This window comes from Athene noctua, chromosome 14 (genome assembly GCF_965140245.1).
Source record: "Athene noctua chromosome 14, bAthNoc1.hap1.1, whole genome shotgun sequence".
Classification (NCBI taxonomy): Eukaryota; Metazoa; Chordata; class Aves; order Strigiformes; family Strigidae; genus Athene; species Athene noctua.
Genome location: NC_134050.1, coordinates 18,145,407 through 18,170,367, shown reverse-complemented (window position 1 = coordinate 18,170,367; position 24,961 = coordinate 18,145,407). Strand labels below are relative to the sequence as shown.

Here is a 24,961-nt window from a genome sequence, read left to right as displayed (position 1 = left end):
TAGCTTGCACAGAGTTGCTTTTCAGGACAGAACTGTGCTTTAATTGCTGGGAATTATTTCACCATGGCAACCTGGCTTCAGCAGTCAGACTCCTTGCTATACAGCCCAAAATATACAAACGCAGTCAGTCTACTCAGAGTACCACGGCACAGACAGGTTTGTCTTTGTAGGATGTGTTTTAGTTTACTCACTGCCTTTTTGTCTTGCAAGCTCTCTTTGTACAGGGAAAAACATTTATCTAACAATAGTAACTACTTTTAAGGGCTACTGTAGCCTAAAGAAAACTTGCAACAAAGGAAATATGTTAGATATGCAGGCCACACTCACCACCTTCCCTGCATACTATGCTTTGAAAGACGTTATATGTACCTGTCTATCTAGTGCACTTCTAATCAGAATTTTACCATTTTCTACTTCTAAAAGGCTACAAAAATGTTTAAAGATATACTTTATCACTACACTGTGCAGTCTGAAAGAAGGCAATATGGACTGCATGACACTGCCCAAACGGTTAATGAGAATACTCAAAGACTCTGTGCTCTCAATAGATAAATATTTTTCAGCATGGTGCAACATGTCAGCTTGCAGCTGAGCTCAGTCTAGTTGTCTGTCTCCTCAGCTTCCCAGAGGCAAGAAACAGTAAAAGACTATCTTTTACTTCTGACAGGACTGGGCAAATTATCACTATTTAAGCACAAAAGGTGTCTTGCATCGGAAGGATAAGTTTGCTATTTTTGTTGAGAAGAGAGTGAAAAACAAATTCATCACTTGCCTTGCTACTACAGTTCCACTTTTGAAAACGTCACCTATAAGTAATCACACAGTAGGCAGGACTTCAACAGCTGAATCCTTCACATAAACACTGTCTGGTTTACATCTAAAAAAAATGTGGTTTAATAGGACAGAAATGTGTTAGGGCACACCACAACTGAGAGTGTACACAGAAACACAGGTAACAACATAGCTACTTCAAACGTCTTAGCTTTTATTGTAGGAGCTCCAGTAAACAGTATAAATGCAATTAGATATATAGCATGGGAAAAAACTGTAAGCTGTTTTCACTATTCATTAGCAATTTCACATGCCTGCACCTGTAAACTCACTTTTAAAGCATTTGTACTACCACACACGTGTGCATCTTGTTGCAGAGACACACAGCTGTGAGGAATTCAATTACCTACCCAGTCATTAGTTATTGAACAGGTTGGGCAAAGAAATACCAATGTGAAGAAGCAGCCCCACCTGAAATTTTCATCCACTGTATCAAGCTCCACAAACACTCATCTCTTACACTTTAAATTAACTACAGCATTTTAATTAGGAAGGATATTTATTCACTAGGAATGACCATGGGTCCAGGTCTGTTCTGTCTCGATGGCAGCTTTGAAGATCAAAAATGGATTTCTTTTTCTTTTGTTAAGCTTTTGTCTTTAATTTATACCAAAGTTCATTCAGAGAAGTCCCACCTCTCCTAGCATGCCTTAGATCAGATCCTGTGGTGAGAAACAGTGCCTTTCAGTCTTAGTATGAACTATCTCATTAAACAAAATCCCTGAAATCAGTAGTTAGAAGTCATAAACTGTGTCTCCACAGGGTAAGCAAGAGTTGAAGATAAAAGGAATCAAAGCATTATCTTAATTGGGTAACTTTCATTAACAAATGATACATACAAAACATTCACTAATCTGTGTAGTTAATTTTTAAACTTTGCAACAGAATGATGCAATGCTGTTCAGTTTTGTCACCAACAGCACACAGCTGTTTCAGTATTTCCTAGAGAACAGCAGAGTAAAGTTCTGTTTTCTGTACAATAGAGAAAGAAAAATCTATTTAAAATAAAAAGTCTATGGAATTGTGGGCCAAAGAATATTTGAATGACTGATTGAAAAAAATAGTAGGGTGGATAATAGTTTAATTACTGGTACAGTTAGATCAGCCACTGTTAATTAGCTCATGAGACAGCAGTGATTCCCAACCCTAATTTATTACTTGTCAGGATACTCCAAGGAGATTGAAAAGCTCAAGTAGAAGAACTTCTACAGACACGTGCTGATCCACTAGCAATCAGAAAAACCCCAAAGTTTCTAGTGTTACCTCCAAGGGCTTGCTGAAATACAAATTCATTCTTTTAATTAAATGCTGAAAGCTCAGCCAAGAAATTGGTTAAGGAAAACTAGTAATTTTCAAAAATAAATACTAAAATTAGATGCACAGTTGCATGCTGAATTTGTTTCATTCTCTTGGCTACACATGCAAACAAAAAGCAGTATCATTAACTCTTCATGTGGATTTGCAATAAATCTATTCACACAAGCAGAGACCAACATCTAAGATTCTTCCTCAAAACACAGCGTGAAGTCAGGCTTTTACAAGAGCTTTGGCAACCCAATAGCCCTCAAAACAAGGGATGGTTATGACCAGCTAACTCTCTTCAAACACAGCCAGCATCGCCCGCCCGAGAAGCCCAGTTTCAATTCCTGGCAGCCACGGACAGTTCATACTGGTTTTGCAGAGATGAAACCATGCTACTCGTGCGTAGCTGCGCTGGTAGTTTCACCGCGAAGAAAAGAAAGATGGTCCCTAACCAGGGAAGAAGTGTCTCTCAAGAGAGTAGTTTACTATCATTGGGTGATCCAGTTACTTCTCAATATTTAAGCCTCTGCTTCAAAAAATCAATAGGAATCCTTCTGAAAAAGCTTGTAACTGAATTACTTAACAGGTTAGTTAGCTTGACTACTAAGTAAGATGCATGGATTTAAAAACTGATGCATTTGAGTAATGCACCCAGACATGGAAAAAAAAAAAAGCTCTATATGCTAAAAACAACAGAAAAATAGTTGAGACAGAATACAGTTTCCCCTCTGTCCCACACAGGTGGTGGTCTCAAGAATCCAGCTTTATCTTTTTCCTGCATAGGTTTGTTCTGAAGAAATAAGACAGTCACATCAAAACTGAGGACTCTCTATAAGGAAGAACCAAGCTAAAGCTTGTTTATCAGTTTCCTTTCCCCTCTCTTGCCAAATGCATCCTGGTGATTGTCAGCACTTATCCCTGTAAGGCTTTGGTGTGCTGAATCTGAGAATCTGTGGTCACAGTGGACTGAAGAGCTGATCTGAGTGTCTGGAGTGTGAGTGGAGCTACCAAGGTGCACCCAATATGTCACTTCTGCTGTGTGTCCATTTTTATAAATCACCATGAAGAAACCCAAGCCTTCTTTCTTCACTGTACTTTGTATGGTGTGCCAGGATTATTTTTTTCAGATATTAAGCTGTCCGAAGAATTTTAATATTCTGTCACTGCCTGCCTTTCTGAGGACAGCTGCACCCACTGCTGATTCCTCCTTTTTTAAAAATAAAAGGAATTACACAGACATCCACAATGTTCCTTTCACCTGGGGAGCATCTGCTACCACCAGTCCCTGCTGTCTGAGCAAAAACACTTCTAAACTTATTTCAGTACCAGACAAAAATGAACTTGGAAAATTAACAGAGTAGAATTTTCCAACAAGCTTTAACAACCCAGCTCCAATGTTAATGGACTCCATTAACTCCAAGAACTATTTTTTCCTTCAGAAAGCTGGAAGAAACGGTTAAGCCACACATCCTATACCCTTCTCTTTCCAGAAGCTAGGTGCTGGCAGCTCTGAAAAGCAACATCTCATCTGCTCTAATAGCAATTTGCTGAAGTCTTCGTTAAGATTCTGTTGAGCCCCACAGCACCAGGGATTAAGAAAAGAATTAGAAAAATCCTCCTCAACAAAAGAACAATTTATTGTTCTGTTATAAACTCCGTTTTGGTGTAGTCACAAAGGTGATAAATTTTGTCTTAACCGTCACTGAGACAGGGCAACAACCAGGAGAAGACCACGTTCCTAACACTACACCTCTTCAGCAAAGATCACCAAGAATGCAAAGAGAAAAGCTCTTCTACAGAGGGTTTTTTCTCCTACAAACCTACTTGGTAAAGACCTTGGCGTGCACAGATGGTTTAAGGTACCAGAAGACAGCAGATAGAAATTGTGAAATAGATACTTTCTCCATAAAGAGCAGCACCAGAATCGTGGGCTATTACAACATAGGAAGCAAAGAGACAAACCAGGAATTGTAGTCAGCTCCCAGAAGGATTAATGTTGCATGCTCATACTTTGCGTGTATATAAACTGAAATCACCTTCCAGGCACAAACAAGCTAAAATCTGGAGCGAATCCTATAATGAAACAAGCACATACCAAGGAAACAAGATAAAAGAAGGGTGAATAATTTCAGAAATCTGAGATTACAATCAAATCTATTCTTCTGAAAGTGTCCAGGAGGGATCTTCAGAAAAAAAGCAGCATACTTTTGCCCCTAAAAGAGAGGAAAACACTGTTAAGCCTCACACAGGTGCCCTTTCTATACTAGCTCTGGCAACTCCTTACAGGGTTATTTCAACACACCGAAGGATTTTAGCAGTCCTCCCCCTCTGGCTATTGCTTCACGGGACATAGAACACATAAGCAAAATACGGCTCAATGTTATAAGTACCTCTGAAGAAAGACACCAACTTCTTCATTAAGTTAATACATTGTACATGGTTCACTAACTTTCATAAACACAGCAGGGTCATGACACTCCTGCAGCGAATACAAGTGAACAGCCAGAGGACTATCCCAGAGGAATGGAGGAGTGCCTGGCTCACTGGATGGCAACGACAACACAGCATCTTTCCAGAGCACAGCTTCAAGTCCTGAGCTCCAGGAGAAGACCAGGTTGTTACCTGGTTTTGTCAGAAGTATCCAACAGCTCAGTGGGGTTGAACGTCAAGCAGAGCACTACGAGTTGTGCTGCCACGACCAGAAGAGACTTGGCTACGTGTGTATGCTGGGGAACAGCCTCCTGCGCAAGCAGGGAGGGCCACTGTTCCAGAGGGCACGTCCCTGCCCAACGAGTCCACCATGCTGGCAGTGCCACTCAGGCCTAGCTCCACTGCAACCCGCTCCTGCCACAGAACACTCTGCACAAGCACCCCTCTGCTTCCATAGGCACAGAAGAGCTACCACAAAGCCCCTCCTGCCTGGTCACACTTTGCCAAACCACAGGGTGCTACGATGCTCCCGCCCCACTGTGTCACTGGTCCCTTCCCAGTAGCTGGGTGAGAGTCCCCAAAGGCTGTCATTGAACAAGGAGTCAGCTCCTCTTACAGAAACTTTCAGCAAGACACAGCATGAGGATTAGTGATGTCAGTTGCCCTGAACCATAAACATTTTGAACTATTTTGGTACAGTGGGAAGTTGTGGGAGGGAGGAAGAAAAAGAACAGGATGAAAATAGCTGACATGGTTCTGAAGAGCACTTTGCCTATAAGCCCCTTCCCTGCACGCTGCCCTCCCTCCCTCCCTTTTCTGCCTGTCCCTAGACTTCTGTATTAATCAGATTAGATAATGCTAAACAAGACTCTTCCTAATTACTTTCTAATAGTGTAGAGTGGACTCAATTATTGAAAAATGTTTCTACCTAAATTAGGATAAAACAGGATTGATCTTTTAAATATTTTCTTTAGTCCTATTGATAAACACAAGCATCACAGACAACAGGTATCCTCAGCAACGAGTGTCAAGGCAGTGGAGAAGAGGCAGCCACGTCAAACACTGTCTGCTTCTACCCACCTATGTCCTGTTTCATGAACACATTTAAGGCTACTTTGCATGATCACTTAAAAAACCAGAATCCAATATCAAGATTAACCTGTTTTTTGTTTTTTTTTTTCTGATCTTACTATGAATTATTTGAGGACTAGATAAGGAGTTTAATTTAAAAAAAAATAAATTCCAAGTGCTGGACTTAAAAATATACAGAACCATCCAGGATGCCAACACAAACTTGCTAATTTATGTGACTGAAGCAATCATTATCACACTATCACCAAAGACAAATTATTACATTCTTGAAATGCACCTGTAAAAACTCCACTTTGTTAGTAATGGCAATGGCACACCTACCCAAAAAGAGGGAGGTTGGTTCTTTTATTTTTTGGTTGGTATCCAAATCAATCCCTGCACGTTGTTGTAAGAAGGGAGGCTCTTAACAAGAAAGAGGAATTTTAAGTTATCTATTCCCACACTCATCCTGGACTATGTGTAGATATAAACCACACTGTACTTTATTCAAAAGTCATTACACAGTGACTTCACAACTCTGTAACCCCAATCATTCCTCTTTCCTGACACCCTATCACGGATAATTAATCAACTATCCCAGAGGGACTTGGTTTCACTGGAACTTAAAAGGAAACACCCTGGCTAGGATGCTGCACAAAGAGCAGTCTCTGAAGATAGCGTGTGGAGGACCCAAAGTGCCGGGGCACAGCACATGCGCTGCCGTTCTGAGCCACACTCAAGCATCCAACCCAAGATTCCAGCACTGGCATGGGCCGGACACCATGTCCCGACGTCAGCTGCTGCAGCTCTGAGGAACACGCACAGCCAGCCCAGTGACCGCTGGCACCAAAGGAGAGCTCTCACGTGCCCAAGTCTTCCTTCCACTTGTGCTGCTGGAGGCCAGTACAACACACACCTCTACAAGGAAGCTAATAGTATCCAGCTGCTTCACAAAAATCCTGAACAGTTAATTAAATAATGTTAAAAAGCACGAAGTAAAAACCTGGAATATTATCCTACTACTTTTTCCCTTTCCCCTTCTACCTCTCTCTAGAACCACCAACTTACAGAAAACAAAACAACAACAACAAACAGAAAAACTGCATCCATTTTATTTTATCCCTCCCTAACTGTGAGCTAAACAATTACACAATTCATTACAGGAGAGGGGAAAAATTAGATTAACATATTTCAAAAACATCTGAAGTGAAACGAAAGCCCTAATTAAACCCTGTGCTACGAAACACATGTAACTTCATCTCAGCTATGCTATGATTAATTTAGAGGGGAGATGACACTTTTCTAATGGTATTTTCATTTTTTTTAATCACCACAAGTGTGTAGTCTTGGTCCCATCCCTGAAGTGTTAAACACAGTTTACTAACCCATGTGATGAAAGACACAAGCATCTTCAGAGTTCTTCATAGCTGAATCACTAATAATTTAAAAGACTAATAAACCTAACAGTAGCTTTCATAAAAAATTAATTAGAACGGCTGAGAGCGCACATCTGTTGCTTTTGTTACATTTTCCCCCTTTCTGGTTCAGTTGTCTTTCCCCACGCTCTTTTAAAACTCTTCTCGGGTTCTCGGGGCTGCTGGTGCTTCTCGTGAAGCCTTTTTGCTTCCTCACACTTCCCTCCTTGTTTCCTCCCCGTACTGTTTCCTTTGGCAGCTGTTATTACCTGTGGGTGACACAGATGCTATTTGGCACCCAGCTGCTCGCAGGACTTGGACGTACTAACTGATGAAAACAACTTTCACGTTAAAAGCTTCAAGAGAGCGAGCTATAAGTACATATAAATTTGCCATGGAGGAAAATCATACCGATCAAGTATCGTACTGGAACAACTGAGCTTTATAATTCACTACCAGGAGAGAGACAGAAATGGAAGCAAGTTAGAGAGAAGACAGACACTCTGTCCACTGTGAATTTCTACAAGTCCTTGGCAGCCTGTGGAGGGCTGGGAGGGAACAGTAATGATGCAGGTTCCTGGTTATGCCCGAGAAAAAAAGCCTAAAATGCAGTAGGCTGTTCGTAACGCCACACTACGCACAAGCAAGATAACCTTTGATCTCATCGCCAAGCCATTTGTAGGCCTGACCAACAGAAGAAAAATTACTTCATCCAAGGTTTAGTATTGATTCATCTTTTATACAGACTACAGAAAACTCAACCAGCAGTGTTTCAGGTGGCCAGGCTTAAAAATGGTATTCGATACTCTTAGAGTGAAATAGATGATAAACCATTACGGTAACGTGGGACTCATTTAACTTCATACAACTACAACAGAAGAGCTAACAAGTGAGCTGGTCACTCCGTATCAGGCTGGCATTGCACCTCTGCATTCAACATGTTTTTAAACTCCCTGTTCTCCTCTGCCAACGACGAAGTGGACAAAGCTCAGCTGTGGATGCCCATGTTCAAAGAAATCAACAGCTGTCACTAGCAAGCCACCATTTTTGGCCTGAACAAGGTCCCACATGGTTCCTTTTTTCACTATCACTGGGCTCACACTTTCTTAAGCACTAATACCCAACTTCTGCAATAGGGAAACTTTTATTGGACTTAATATTTACCTAGGCTCCTAGCTAGTACCGGTGCTCTTATGCTGAGCTCTTTTCAGAATAGGGTGAGTTTATGTTTTACAGAACAAAAACTGAAGAAAAGCAAGTTGAAGCAATACACATAAGGTCAGATAAGGCATCTGAAGTATATTCAAGAAAAGAAATAAGAGAACCAGTCTGGCATCTAAAGAAAGTTTTTGTGACTACACATTTCTCTCTAACTGGGTGCAAAAGGAGATAAGCCAGAATGACAACACACATTTAAAAAAAACTCTACTACAAAACAGTAATCGCTTCCATTTAGTAACAGCTGAGAAAAATAAAGTTGTGCTATCGATTCCTGAGCCCAGAATGCTTCATGCACGACAACAACTTTTTCCTGCTTTCACAACAGTCTTATAGCATATATACAAAAGAAATCTCAGGGAAGCGAATTAAATTATGCACAGTTTCTGCATGTACTCCAGTTGAAGGAGAAAGAACAAGGTTACGTTACACTTTTTCAAAGGCATTGAACAAATCATAAAAAAAAAAATAATCCATGTTTCACTGCTAAGTCACAGGAAGTTACCTATACATTTAAATAAACTGCCATAGATGCTGAAACAAAAGGTTTGGCAATTCTTCCCTACAGAGGCACCCATCTATTTACATCTGGGAGTGCTGCCAATAGAACAGCTACCAAAAACTTCAAAAGGTTCACAGCATGAATAGCAAGCTGCTGGCCAAAGGATTTTATGAAATGACCAGCTGTGTAACACCATATTGAATTATAGACACACCACCCCCCAAAAAATGTAAAGAAGGGACGTTAAACTTGTTAAAAAGCTGAAAAACCTGAATTCCTTAAACTAATGTTTTCTACAGGAAAGTATTTTTAACAGGGGAAGAAAACAAACCAAGCAATAGAGCACCTCTTTAAGAGCAACTCTAAGCAGTTCTCACCCAGTCTACTTTTAAGTCCGGTGAACTTTTCTAGTTCAAGTCGCAGCCAGAGCTCAGCCGCTTTGAGATCAGAACACTCTGCTTTAATAAATGGTTCCCCTAAACTCGCTTCGAGAGAAGAGACATGAGTCAACAGAGGAAGAGAGGAATAATGTTTCTGTTGACAAACATTTAACAATTGGCAACAGATAGCAGGAAACAGGGACAAACTAAAACTTGCCAAATAAAGTTACACTGGGAGAACAAGGCTCCGTTTTGGAGCAGCGCTGCCATTCTTTGTAGATCCCAGAAAAATATCTGGACACACTTAACCAAAATAAAAAGCTGCGGTTGTTGAAGAACAAGGCTGCTAATTCTAATATTTGTGGTGACGTTTTTCCCTGCAAACCAGAATGGGTCAGAACTCCTCCGAATCAAGTTACTGCACGTCCTTTGCCAAAGAGTCTGGTTTTGGTCCCAGCAGCCATACACGTCTCGGTGTTCACACAAGCCCTTCCGAGCTACATGAGCAATTTTTTCCCCTCATCTTACGACATTTCTGTAGAAAACATGCCAAAGCATATGCAGCGCCTTACTCAGGAACGGCAGGACCTTCGCTGTCTGCTTACAGCCTGGAAACTCAGCGCTCGGGGAGCCCAAACAGAAGTTGGCTGCAGGGCTATGGGTGGACAAACGCTTCTCTCCGAGCAGCTCCCCCCGGTCCAGCTTCCACCCTCGCGGGCTGCCGCGGCGGAGCAGCCCCGCTCCCCCAGCCAGGAGAGGGGCTCGGCAGGACCCGGCCCCGGGGCCGGACCGCTGCTCCCGGGCCCCCTCTCTCTGGGGGACGGGAGCCACGGGAACCCCCCGCTCAGGCCCACGGCCCCCCCGCCCGCCGCCGGACCCGTCCTTACCGCAGCACTTTGCCCACCGCCTGCAGGACCATTTTGCAGCTTAATCCGGGTTTGGGACTTTGGGCGAGGACGGGCCGTTCACCGGGGAGGCTGCAGTGATCCCCCACCATGGTACGGCGCGGGGAGCGCGGCCCGGCCCGGCCGAGCGGAGCGGAGCGGGGGAAGGCCGGGCTCGGCGGGGCTCGGCTCGGCCCGGACCGGACCGGGCTCTCCGCCGCTCGCCCCGCCCAGCGCCCGGCGCGGACCCGCCCCCGCCCGGCGCCGCCAATGGGAAGCGGCGCTGGGGGCGGGCGGCCGCCAAAGTCCCCGCCCCTTCCCCGCCCCTTCGGGGCCGGGGCGGGGGCCGCGCCCCCGGGGGCCGGCGGCGGGGCCGGGGCCGGGGCCGGGGCCGGGCGGCCGCCGGGGCAGCGCGAAGCCAGCGAGGCAAAGCAGAGCTGCGGGACGGCGATGCGGGCGACACCGGGCAGAGCCGCGGCTGCTGCTGCCGCCGGTAGTACGGGCTCCCCCCGCCGTCCCGGGGCCACGCTGGATCCCGCTGAGGCAGGGGAACAATGCCGCCTGGAGCAGCAAGGCTTGGCACTGCACCCTCGGGCCTCTGTGCCGAGCACGGGCCCGGGCTAGCTGGGTTCCACATAGCGAATGACATCAAGACCTTTATCAGAGGGGTTAAACAGAGGAAGGGTGGAGGAGAGTAAAACCATACGGAGCGAGAGCCACCTTGCCGTTCCGACCAGAGTGAAGAGCAGGCGCGGGGGTAATGGTCCTCAGGAGAAGTGATTAAGCAGCATCCCCAAACACAAGGTCTGTGGTGGCACACCAGCAGTTTTACATGGAGAAAACCACTTTGCCGTGAGTTTTCCTAACAGACCTTAGCAAGGCACTGCATGTCCGGCTCCTCAGCCAGCCCGCATAACCACCACCCCGCCACACACCATTTGGACAGGCAGCTGCACCCACGGCTTGCTGAGGTAACATTCAGAGCCAAATCACAACCAAAAGTGTGACACGTGTGTGGCGTAACATAACCTAGAACACAAAGCCCAGAGGACATCACTTATTCTGCTATGCTAAAACCTGACCTGCGACATCTCAGAGAAAACAGGGGGTTTGCCATTTTACGTACACCTGCAACACGGGTGGCAGTGGGAAGGGGCAGTGCCCCAGAGAGGAACAGCCAAGCACTCCAGTCCCTTGACTAAACAGGCACCTTCCCCTGTAAACAGAGCACCATCAGTCTTGTCGAATTAAACCTAGCGCAAATCCTGCCATTGCTGCTGTCACCAACCCAGCCTCACTCGATCGAAGCAGGTGGGAACGTGACTGCTGTTTGCACAAACCCAAGAAACTACAGTGGCATGAGGAATAACGTGTGGCTGCTCAGTCCCAGAGCACCTACCCGGGCAGTGGCATTTACCAGTGACATGCTTTTAGTTGCACGTCCAAGTTAGGCCTCCACACCCTTGCGAAGCAGGAGGTATTTTTATTCCCACTCTTAAAACTCTGTCTTAATGACTTCACTGATAGCACACAGGAAGCCTGCAGCTGAACACTGCTCAGCTTTCCACCCTGCGGCCCAGTGCTTCATACAGAAGATTATCCAACCCTTGAAAAATCTGATGCTCGCTCAATCTTTTCCCCCAGTAACAGCGACTTGTCACAGTAACATTAAAAAGCAACAGTCCTGGCAAACAGAGTAAGGACACATGCCAAGAGGGCAGTTGCCCTCGCTTCATTCACCAGTGAAATCTGCACAGAGAGAATTCTGTTTGTTAAAAAACCACCCTAAAAACAACAAGCCTGTGATATAAAGCAGCTTAAGTTTTATTAAAAGTCTGTCTATCCAAAGTAAATTAAAGAAAAATCCAGGGGTCAAACCAAAATAAATACAGCCCTGTGGTGTTGTATTAGGAAAGCTGGCCTCTCGGTGACTCTCACAGCTAAACATTTGTGCTGCAGAGATGGAGCTTCAGGGATCTCACACAGGTTAGGAACTGATGCTCTGCTGTTAAAACTGATAGATCAACTGAAATAAAAATTTTAAACCCTCTAACTTTTTACTTTGACCCAGATAAATGACCCACTTCTCTATTCTGTTAGCTTCAGCATCAAACTGGCACTCCCCTTTCCACAACCACATGTCTCCCACAGCAGTTTCCAACCTTTCCTCCACCTATCAAGTTTTCCTCCATTCAAGAAGTATCCCCCCCTTTTTGGATCAACTGCATGCTACAGTTTATACCTGTTCTACTGGATTTTATGCAAGTTGTGGGAAAACCCAGCATCTCAAAGTCAATTTTAAATGCTCCAAAATAATAAAAATGAAACAAGGTTATTCTAGGAAGCATAACTTAAGCACATACACTTTATTTATATGGCATCAATGTAAGTAATTTAAAATACATGCAGTATGGGATTCTCACACTTTAACAAGATTTAGAGCACATGTGCAGACACAAATGGGTTTGCTTGAAAGCTACTGCTTCCAGAAAGAGCAGTACTCGATCTAAAGGCAATGTATTCATTTGAACTCGACTACTGGTCTGATCTCTACACATGCATATTCTGAAGGATGCATATCTGCACTTCCTCAAGGGTGTGTCTTGCAGCCATCCGATATCCTGCCCATTTACATACATCAGTAGCTTCTTTTTCACTTGCTTCCTCAACATCCTCTGCAGGTAACAACCGTTGGGTCCATCGTGCTTCAGCAGTGGCAATCTGCTTCGAGCGCATCATTTACCCACCATTGAAAGATGAGGGAGCTGTGTACTGAAATTCTCACTAAAACTTTTAACAGAAGTATCTGTGAATGGACCTACCAACAGGACTTGTATCAGTCCTACAGACACACCAGCAGAACAGTAACATCACCAGTGGCACAGAGTAAGGGTACACTGGGAAGAGGGGAGTGCTATTTCCCACCACTTACACATGACAGCATGTGCTTATAGTACACTGATGGAAAGCCTTCTGCATAGATTCCAACTACCAAGACAAGCAATGGTATTTATACATTTTATGAATAATGCTTTGTATTTATAATGATGTTATAAGCAGCAGTTAACTACATATTTATTTGCCCCTTTTTACGGTTCCATAAAAATTAAGTGTAAAGCAGCCACCACAGGGATGTATACTAGTATCCAGAGGTCTGGCAAAAAGAGAGCAAGTCATATCAACCCAGACAAGTAAATAATGTCAGGGGGAAAAATAAATCATAACCACTATTTTGATTAAGCTACAATTCAGGATTTGTATGTATAGAAATGAGGCCTTGTAACATCAGATTGTAAGGTTCTGTTGTAAATTAAACTTAAGTTTATTGTGTGTCCCTGCCTAACATACATTTCAATTTTGCTAAGTAACTGGCCCTTTTGTTTGACTTTAGCATGCCCCGCTACCCCCTAGCCAAATACCCATCCCAGTTACCTCACAGTGCATCCCCAGGTCTCTGGAACCGCTCAAAAGCAGCAATGAAAACATTTTATCCTTTAGCTTGCCTCTAAGAGGTATTTACACTGAGATTACATTTGCTTTCCATTTTGTCCCCCTCACGCAGCAGCAAAGATGGCACGTGCAGCTCTGCCCTGTATAGACAGTAAAGGCACGGATTTTGGACAGAGGACAGGCTAAAGTCAAAATTGTCTCAGCCTCAAAAAGTCATTTGGAGGTGGTCATAGTGAAGGGGGAAATAAAATATTTCAAGGGTACATTTCCAGCTCCACTCTTGAGATAATTAGCAGGAGAAATTGGCCCTACTGACCACACAGTGTTGCGATGCAAACTTTATCAGTGGCCACACATATTGCGGAGAGTTTGTGCATAGATTGAGCTTAAAAGCAGCACATCTATCTGTAAGTGAAGAAGTGCCTACATTTGTTGCTTTACTGAAAGCTCCGATAACAAGTCAGTGTCCGTCCTGAAATCACCACCTTCGGTTTCATCAATACTACGGGGGTTCTTTTTCTGCACTATGCAGAGAAAAAAAAAAAAGGTACCTGGTATTCTCACCTACTCCACAATGTGAGAAACAATCAGTTGCAGAAAGAACAGCAAAATACCATCAAAGCTCCATCAGGAACTTCAAGGAATTTTTATTACGGCGTTTTGGAAAGGATGCACAAAATGAGAAGAATCAAGGGTTCATCATGTATCACTTTATTTAAAAATTTAAAAAAAAAAAAAAGAAAAAAGAAAGTGAATGCTGCTACTGAATACAATATCAAACAGAAATTGTGATCTCAAAAGGTACTGTATTTCTGGCATGTGTGTAAGCACATCTATTTGTTCTGAAATCCTCCGAAGTGTCAAGTTAAGCCAGGTTCATCAAGAAGTGTGTATGGAAGGAATAGCAATAGCAGCAGCTCAGCAGGAGATACCCAACTCTACCAGCATCCAACAAGCACCTGAGAACTATTAAGAAAGGATGGGACGGTCACACTCTGACTCCACATGGAGAAGCAATGTTGATTTTTATCACCTGCATTTCAATCAGTCCTCTTGAGTCAGCCCACCTCAAGTGACAGAAGTCCTGCGCAAAGCAAACACTGGCAGGACACTTCCCTGAGTGTCTGTTCCAGTACAAGTTTGTGGCAATTAGATTTTGAGTCACTGAGTTGCTGTGGAGTTGGAGAGAAACATCAGATTCAGACCTTAGTTTGTAGCATCCCTGAAAACTTACCACTGTCATAAAAATAATTTCTGCTTTTAAAAGTTATTCTGAATCATGGGCAAGATTACTGCACTCTGCTTAGTTTCCCCTGCTTTCAACTGAAAAGGTTCTTTGCTTTCTGTACTAAGGTGTGGTATACCATTATATAGCACCCTGTTCCAGTGACAGATGAAGCAGTCCCTATACGGTACCTCTCTTACACAGTTCATTCCATAATAATAAAACATCACAATGACACAGCCTCAGGGAGACAGAGAGTTTTCCTCTTTCTAGTTTGCAAAACAGTATGCTTGGCACTACTATATAAAGGAACAGTAAATTGGAAAATATTTGCAAACAAACAGCTCAAATCTATCACCCCCATAAAACTGTCTCCCATATAGACCAAGTTTGCTGGGCAAAAGCCTAGCAATAGCTCCAGGTAAGAGGCAACATCTATTTCAGAGAGGATGAAATCCCTTTTTTTCTTTCAGTGGGGGAGGAGGAGAGGAGGAAACAAACAAGATGTGCCAGTGAACCCAATGCATTTATCATTCTGAGTGCCCAAAAGGATGTCTTTCAACACATGTCTCACAGATTAAGTCAGAGGAAGAAGTCTTATTAAGCAGAGCACCTGCTGATAGGCTGCATGGGGTGCTCACACCATACTGCAGAGAGTTAGATGCTTAATTTATACCATTGCAGCCACTGTTAGTTCCTTCTTAGAGATAACACAAGTGAGAATTTCATCTTGCATTTTTACCATTCCTTTTTTTTTTTTTCCCCTTGCCCTAATTCTGAAGTTTAACTAGGCTGCACTCCAGGGAAGCATTAGTGCAATATGCAATTGATACAGAAAAGCTAAAATGAAAGACTCCTGTTCTTTTCCTTCCCTCCCCCAAATATGCTGGACCTCAAGCTTCATATAAAGAGGTAAAACTTCTAAAACTTGGCTAAGAAGTTCTCCCCAGGGATTGTTTAACATATTTCGAGCTACTTGCTACATATATACAGAACTCCCCCTGTAAGTTTTACAACACAACTACTGTTTTCACAGACTTAGGTAAATATGGCACGGAAAACAAAGCCCTAATGGCAAATCGGCACAAAACTCTAGACGAAGGAGTCAAAGGTGTAATCAGCACAGGAAAGCAGGGTATCTGTGTCAGCACTGCTATTGGTCAGGACTATCTACACTTGGGTGGGAAAGGCATAGAAGGAAAAAGGGGAAACGCTGGGAGTGAACTTGCAGAGTTTTCCCAGAGAGATGGAGAGCCACGAAGGAAATACAAGTTTCCCTCCTTTTTGGTGCTAAGAATGGCTCCATTTCAGTATAGCAAATTATTTTATCTGGTAATGTTACATTTAGACAACAGCACAAGGGAAAAACAATTCGTGAAATAAGCGTGAAATTTATTCTAGGAGATCCTTCTCCAGGCGCGCATTACAAAATATAACACACAGAGCTTACATTATGTAAGATTAAACAGGGGAAACTATTCATTGTAATTCCTGGCACTTACAGAATAATTCCTTAGCTGCTACTTCTAAAGAGCAGGACCACAAAATCCAGAAGTCACAAAATTAACTTGGTTCACACCCAGACCAGTGCACGTTTGCATTCCACATACAACTCAAAACACACATGCTAATTTGATTTCTTAATACCTCGCAGGCCCAGCACAGATCAGAGAGACAGGAAGCCAACAACAGCTTCTGCCATGTAAACGATCCCATAAAGTAACTAACTTAAAACCTGAAATAGTTCAGATTTATGAAACGGATGAAGAAATTTCCAGCAGTCTTTCAGCCTTGCAAAGCTGTGCAAGTAGTTTTCATTACGGCAGCTCAGCCCTGAGGATGGGCCACCTCACAGCTTGGGAGTAAAACCTGTCCGGGCAGCGTGCATGTGAAGGTGTGTGCTGGAAAATGGACACTAACAAGTAGTTTGTCACAGGGACTCACCTCTGCTGAAGTTAACATGGCTGCATTTCAAACAGTCGAAGTAAAAGCACGAAGATCTTGCCTTTGAGGAATCCTCAAACCTAACATACCGCTGATTAAGTATTTCGAGCCATTTGAAAAAAATAACAGTTCTTTTTCAGTGTGTTAAAGGAGACAGGGGAAAAAAAAAACCCTTAAAATTTTATAGGACAGTTCTTGACACTTGGTTATAGTCAAGACCTTACACACAAGAACCTGTAACACTCTCACAGCAGCCTTGCCTGTGTGAGAGTTCTGCTCCATGTGGGACATTAAGACACTTCTGCAGGCACAGCCACACACAACTGCATAGTGTAAGTAACCTGCTTGTAGTTGTCCTAAAACTTGTCACAAAAATATAGCCAGTTTTCATGCTTGATTTTCTGATAAAGAAAACGGCTTAACTGCATTCACTTACCCATTTGATCTGAATCTCACACTTCAATGGTATAAACTTCAAGTGTCTTGGAAAACGCAATGTGATCCTGACATCAACCCTCTCCTACAAATTCTGGCCAGAGCTGGACAAAGGTGGCAGGATAATACAATTTAAGGTTAAGACTTTCATACCGTTTTTTCAGGCACTGCACTAACACATGCTGGTAGCATGCACTAACACATGCTGGTAGCACGCTGGTCTTGTTCAATAAGGAACAGACAGAAAAGCCCGTATACATGGGATTGTTGGGTTTGTATCATATTCATTGTTTCTAAATAACATTTCTTCAAAAACAAGTTAACCTAGCCACCCAGTGAAAGCATGCTAGTAGAAAAATAAAACCTCAAAGAATGCCCAAAAGAGTAAAGTTTATGGAAAATCACCTCTCTATACAAACATAATCTAAAACACAACTACCTGAATTATCTCAAACCATCAGAAGATTCCTTTTTAGGCTCAGAACATTTGAAAGCAATTTTTTAAAAAGCCCCTCCCGGAAGCATACAGAAGTCATGAGAAGGTGTACTATGACAGAACTGCCTTCCAAATTATAGCTAGATTATCAGTTTACAGGACAAGTATTTTTATTACTGTGATATACTTGCACTGCTGCAAGCCTTGGTTAAAAGACCATCATGGATTATATCTTGAGAAAGATTATAAAATAAAAGCATGTTCTATGAACACAAATCTCATCTGATCAGGGAAAAAGAAAGAAATGCTAGAACGCACAATGGATAAACCCTGAGTTTAAACCAATCACGGGGAGAAAGAGACATGGATTTAAAAATTATACCATTAAGAATACATCTGCCACTGAGCAACACTTTTGTACGTAAGGCTCTTCTGATACCGTCTTGCTCAAAATCTCCATTTTGCCTATGTTCTATGGCTAAACCTACATCTTTTCCACCACAGTCCATTACAAGTCCTGAATGAATGTTTATTTACTAGGAAACAAAGAAAAGCACTGGCTGACAGAAGAGCTTTGCTGGTTTGGTTAGACAAGATTGCCAATTGTCATGTTTTAGTAATGTAATACAAAAATTAGCCTTGCCTGCTCTCAAGCACAAAAAAGCTGTACTTAAGGTACTGGACAGAAACTGAGGAGAAGACACTACTGTGTCTACCTATTCTGCATGAACTTCGCTAAAAAAGTCTCTGCCCCAATGCCACGGCCAAAAAACCCCAAGCTACTATAACCTAGATTTTGCATGCTTTGTTTTGCATACTTTTCCTAACTACTTGCTTTCAGGACTTTGTCCATATCAGTATGTACGGAGACTAGGATCAATGGGTGATGATGTCATACTATCATAATTTCTACTTAGCTAATGAGAAATACCATTACCGTGGCAAAGGTATCTTTTTTTTCAAAGTTTTGATGAAAATTGCTTCGTGAGCAGGGAAAGGCCCTGATGTTGCAGTGTTACTGTGAGGATACAGAGGCAGGGGAGTGCCAGAGGAGAGATAAATACTCTCTGTTAACAGAAGAGAGAAGGGATGACTCCAGGCTTCTCAAAAGTCCAACTCTGCCACTACTTCCTCTGAGGTGCAAGTAAAATTGAGCCCTTCCCTAAAGCAAGATAAATATAAAATTTTATAGATTAAGTTTTATCTAAAGTCAGTGAGACACACTACCTGAAGTATTTTTGCATTTTTCTAGGCTTCTTATTGGGGAGGTGAAAGTGAGTGCTAGAATATGTATTCATCCTGCATCTTGAGCTACTTCTGCACTTTCAAGGCACATTACATGCATCAGGCAAAAGTGCCCCAATACATACTATGTGAACCTTTCTCTTTTGACGTTCTGCTCTAAAAAATATTTCAAAGTAGGGAAAATACATTGTGTTCCACTATGCAAATAGCAACTTCCCTGTATAATTATAGTACATGTTGCTGAGAATTGCATCATGACTAGGATACTACCAAGAGGACAAACATTTAACCACTATTCTTAGTTTGTCAGAAAATTCTTCCCACATTACATAAACACATACACACCCACACATGGGCAGCACCATCAATCTTTTCATTGTTTTTACTTTAGTGAAGGAACAGTTATTTTTCATTTCAGTAGCTTTATTTTTGTTAGCGTTATGAAACGGGTATTAACTTTTCTCCTTCAGCTTTCTCCACTATTATTCTTCCCTTGTCTTTACCACAAGTTGCCCTAACCTTCTGTAAGACAGGACTGTAAAAAAGGAGTAAAAAAACTGGAATGCTGATTCCAAAATATCTTTAAAACTTCAGTAAAATAATTCACTCCTAAATGCATATTTAACAGAAAATTGAGTGTCAAGGAGTTTCTCCTGACATTTTCATAAGATGGATAGGTGCACATATGACAAAAGAAATAGGATGTCTAGTTTGCACACATTAACCAGAAGCACTGGGAGCAAAACATAACAGACTCTTGAAAATATCATCTAAACTTTACAAGCTCTTCCACATGTTGGCCAGAAGTATGAACCATGCAAAATTCTTCTGAACAGATGCAGCTTTATACTGTTTTACTTGCACACGAGTGTCTGTCAGAGTCAGGCAGCTCTGGGTAACCACACCTGAGCAGTAGTCACGTTAAAAGATGATGCAGGACAGCTAAGAAGAAATTAAGCACTCAAAAGCTAACCTTGGTATATTGATTTGCACTCCACATTCAAGCTTCTGATTACGCTTCAGAATTCAGGTTTTCATTTCTTTGGCTGGAGGATGATAAAATACAGAATATAGATACGGCTCCTGGTTGCTCTCATACATGCTCAGTGCTAAATCTTAAAGAATGTAATAATGCTGTTAAGGATCCAGTTCCTGTCTTCCCAGGCTACTGTAAGATATGCATATAAAACTGATCAGCCTCAAAAAGAATTTATATGTGTGTCCAAGTGCTGTATTAAACTGGAAGTTAAAAGGTTGGATCTTAATCTCTTTGAGAATCATGATCAACATGATGCAGTGGCATCAGAGGGCCAGGAAGGAGAGGTGAGGGCATGGTATTTTAGCTCTACAGGGTAGAAGAAAATAGTACTTTTCTTCCCCATATATGCTCTACATTTATACAACGAACACTGGGCCAACTAAATGCAAATTTTGAAAAGAATCCATTTATCGTAAACAGTACAGTTGTTTTTAATGATACAACATTCAAAACACATTGCTATTGATGTTTCTGAAAACACTGCATTCCACAGATTAGGCTTTACTTTGTTTGCATATGCAAGTGTTTGTGTGTATTTGGAACCTGACCGCAGCTATACTGGTAGCACTACTGCCTGTACGCCTGTTGACTAGCAATTCTTGTACAGAGCATCTTCTTGCCTGCCCTATGACCAAATTTATAAAGAAACTGGTAAGAATCCACCTAATTAACGTCAGTACCTATATGAATTATAATTTGGGTGCACGTCAAAACGTATTTAGAATAGGCACAGAAATACCACCACTGAGAAGTGAAGCCCTGTTGTCGATCCACTGAGCAGATCAACAGTGCCACACAACCCCAGACCTCTCCACAGCCCTCGGCACCGCAGCCCACCAAATCCTCCGGCGTGCCCGATGGAAGAGGAAAGTTCTAGGGCAGGGGGAGCACTAAATGAAGACTGTTTACTTCCTACATCAAAAGAAAAGGGACAAGAAACTATGCTTCATTGTCCAAGGATTCAGCAAGTCCTTCAGGAAACAAGTCTCCTCAGATAAAACTTCGCCTTTTAAACAGCCAGATGGAGAAGGAATGAACAGGCATGGATTCGTCTGTTGACAACATGTAGGTAATGTACAGGGCCTCTTATCTTTTGCCTCATGACTGTTGCTTTGTCTTCACCAATAATGGTTTGTTGGGGGACAGTAGTTTTAAAGACAAGACAAAATATGCAATACTTACCACAGCTTGAAATTTACGTAGAGACAAGATCTGCCAGGTAGGTATAATAAGCATTGCACACCCCTCTGTGGGGTGAGTTCATCTGTTTTAACCTCATAGATAAACTAAATAGTTGTGTCCTCGCTATGGTTTTCATAGCTTACATATTCTAATTATTTCACAATGAAAAACGTGTGCTTTTTTGATCCAAGAAGATATTTTGCCTACACAAATACAGCATGCTAGCAAAGAGTGGCTGCTACTGTAGACACAGCGCCTCCTAGGAAACCTGGGCTTCGCACATGTGTTTGGAAAGTCATCCCTCACCCATGCTCTGGGCTGTTCAAGTAAAACAAGCTATACTGGTAAAAAAAAAAAAAAAAAACAAAAAAAACCCAAACCAACAAAAAACGCCAAACCACCACATTTTGCCTGTAACTACACTTGAATTTCTTCCAGTGCAGGTGTACTCCCAAAAACCTTCTTCATACCCCAACCAACATCGCCAGAAGACATTTGGAGCAGAGACAAAACGTACACAGGTAACGCCTTGACTTTTCCACCGGGTGATTCACACATTTCCTCCAGTGGCACGTTGGGCTCGTAGGCTGCGCCTCCCCGACGCTTCCCTAAAAAGCCTGATTTACTGGGATTGCACAAGCCAAAGCCACTGCACGTGCAGGGGACGAGGCAGCCCCGGCAGGGCAGCTGCCCCTGCCCCGAGCTCCTTCCCGGGGCCCTCGGGGAAGCGGGGCGATGCGGCGCAGCCAGCGCCCAGATGCTCGGGTACGCAGCAGGCCGGCACACCGTGGTAAGCAGAGCGGGAGGCTCTGGGGTCAGAACCGGCCTTCAGTTCTTGTCTGCCTTCCCTGCCGTGAACCCAAAGCTTAATTAGCTAAAAGCACACCTTCCAGAAAGGCAACGGGTTTTAACATGTGTATCTGACAAGAAAGAAAAATCAGTTATTTTGCTCAGTAATTTGTTTCAATGGCTGATCACGTCCACTGTTAAAACACATGTCCTCTGAATATCTGAAACCTCCCAGTTTTAAAATCCATTTATGTTTCCAATTATGATTGTTATTCCTTTCTCTGTTAGATTATAGCTTTTCTCTTCCCACTTTTCTTTTAACTTCATTAGCTAGATATTATATTCACCTCTTGACCTTCTGAGAAAATTTTTTTAAAAAATCCTCATGCCTGACTATTAGAAATCTTTTTTCCAGTCTTTAAATCCACCAGGTCTTTTCTGCCTTTCTAATTTAGAAGGGATCCAAGTGCCTGCTCTAGACAAAATAAGCATGACTGATCAAAAGATCTGGAGCTGTTCTAAAAATCTTAGTAGGGATGAACAAGCACACAGAACTTTATCTGGATCTTCATTCCCCAAGAAATTAAAGGACTATTTTTCATTTAATAATATTGCAAGGTTAAAACATTTAAGTTCTAACATTTAGAAATTCAGATAACATTTGCATCCTAAGACAACAGAAAGAATGCTTGTTCCCATTATTTGAGCAGGGAAAAAAAACCAAACTATAAAATCATCAATTTACTTATATTCTCCAGACTATATAAATATAATATAGCCCTTGTTTTATAAATATTTAATCAGCTTAGTAACAATTAGGATCATTTCAACCCACACAGGTCGTGCTACCTTTGATTAAAAACCTCAAGGAGAAAAAAAAAAAAAGCTTGTTTTTCTTGTAATCCATTTTCTTTGCTTTTACGCTCACAGCCATGGCAGATCACAGCATGATCATTCAAAATTAGGTTGTATGAAACAAATGGAGAGCACATGGCAAAAACACTATGTCCTCTTCCACATAAAATTAGCTCCTTATCACTGCACTGCTTCCACTGTAATCCTTAAATACCCTTGAGCAAAGAGCAGTATTGATTCGAGTCAAATTATCTGACCCAAAGGACCATGTAGAAAGGAGTGAGGAAGATGATACAGCCAAAACTTGAATGAATATGCCTTATCATCTGCTAATATGACCATTAGTGTAAAAAGCTGCTCAGTTCCATTTTACCGTCCTCTATCTCCAATGCCCTGCTCATCCTCCCCCCTTATACTCAGAAAGAGCAAATGCCTTCTCCCATCCTTTACAAGGAATATATTCAGAGAGCAGCAATGAAAGACCCCAAAATAAGTTGCACCCCCCGACTCCCCCAATACTGTCTTTTGTCTCGCTTTACCAATACAACTTTTAACATATAGAACTCAGAAAATACATCTATCCATACCTGAACTCACTGAAAAAGGCTACCCACCCTCACCCTCTCCATAAACACACTCCGTATACTCAAGGATTGTTGGGTTGCCTGACTGATGAGAAGCCCAAGGCTTAACAGATTGCCATTATGCAAGTCAGAACTTGCAGGTAGTTCCCAGCTTCAACATGTTACACCTCTATTAAAAGTGAAAGCTGCCGTTTACCCTCTTTGGGGCTTCATATACTGCCTCATTTCTAATTCCAGATAATCAACTTCCAACAAAACTTGAAAGCCCATGCTCTCACCATGCAACAAAGGAAGCCAGATTGTCCTCCTGTACTGTACACATCTGCTTTTGTACCACTTCTGTTAGCAGATTGTTGCATAAGAAAAACAGACTGGCAATGAGAAACAGATCAGCAGCTTGGCATTTGTTCTACTTGTGTAACCTTTCACAAACAGCCTTGCATTCCCATGAAGGCAACAAATGTCTGCTCTGTGCAAATACAAGTATTGGATAATCCAAAAGCTGCAATATTGTTCAAAAGTTGGCTGAATGGATACAGAGAGCCAAATCTAGATCGACATTCAGATACTCTAAAACTGCTAAGTTTTCATTTCTAAAAATCCATTTATAGTAAACATGCAGTCAACAAATAAAGGTCATCGATCCCTCTCTTAACAGTGTTCTTTAGTAGTCTACAAACAAAACACCACTAAGAACTTCTGAAACCCTTTGAGAGAATCTTTTGGTGAGACAGCTAAGCCTCTCCTATCAGTTAGCTTCTTCAGAGAGGATTATTCCCATTCCTTCCTCCCTGCCCAAACCAACTGAAAACAGTGCATTTTCATAGTGTCATTTTCTGCCAGTTTAACCTTGTGACGTAGCTCACTGTGAAGCAATTTCAGAGTCACTGGATATATGAGAAAGAGCAGAAACCCAGCTGGGGAGGGGAGGTTTGCCACTATAGGGGCTTAGCTGCACTGCTGAACAGCATGCTTATAGCTTCACACATGTGCTTGCAAAGAACAATGCCCAGTGTGTCGAACTACATCGGTTCCCATAAATGAGAGTGATAAGACTATAACACAAAGAAAAATTATACATAGCTCCTTGTTCCATTGTTCCATGCTGACAGGACATGGTGTCAAATACTGCTGTAGGGGGAAGTCAGAAGTGCTCCAGAACACAAGAAAACGCTTGGAGAACAGAAGACTTGGACGTGAGACTCAAGAGGGGCAGTCCAAGTGGAGCTGTTCAGTGCACACTCACAGGTCAGAAAACAGCTCTAGGACCACAGTCATAAACTACCAGTAAACAATCCCCTCCCAGACTTGCAGTTTTCTGACTACCCTTTGAAGGTTCTCAATAACAATAAAGAAAATCAGGCCTAAGCATTATGTCTGAATCTTAAAGCGTGCATGAAGTTTGAAGTATGTGTTTTGGGCAAATAGGGAATTACCCTCGTAAGGACAAGATGAAGCATGCTTTTAAAGAAACACTTTGTTTATAAATATTTTTTTAATCCTCAGAGATGATCTATTTTGAAATTGCATTGCCATATTACAATATGTACTTACAGGGGAAGAGACAAACTGCAATTATTTTTCAAGAACATGACAATGAAAATATTTAACCTGTATCACAACATAGTTTGTAATACAGGAACTGCCTCATCATTATCATACTTATTCACACTATAGAGCAGATTTATCATGATAAACTATCCTGCACATACAGAAGTGGAAATTCACACTTCTTATTTCCTAT

The 24,961-nt window shown here is 42.2% G+C and overlaps 1 protein-coding gene across 2 annotated transcripts in view; it reads right to left on the bottom strand.

Moving 5' to 3' along the window:
* MOB2 (MOB kinase activator 2) overlaps nt 1–24,961 on the bottom strand; it is a 114,753-nt gene that overhangs the window by 22,230 nt on the left and 67,562 nt on the right. The window contains exon 1 of one of the 2 annotated variants that reach the window (XM_074918222.1): nt 10,037–10,248. The exons of the other annotated variant lie outside the window; for it this stretch is intronic. Coding sequence (XP_074774323.1) covers nt 10,037–10,146 — 110 coding nt within the window. The 5' untranslated portion in view covers nt 10,147–10,248. Of the gene's footprint in view, nt 1–10,036; nt 10,249–24,961 lie in introns of those variants that run through there. 2 annotated transcript variants of the gene reach the window in all.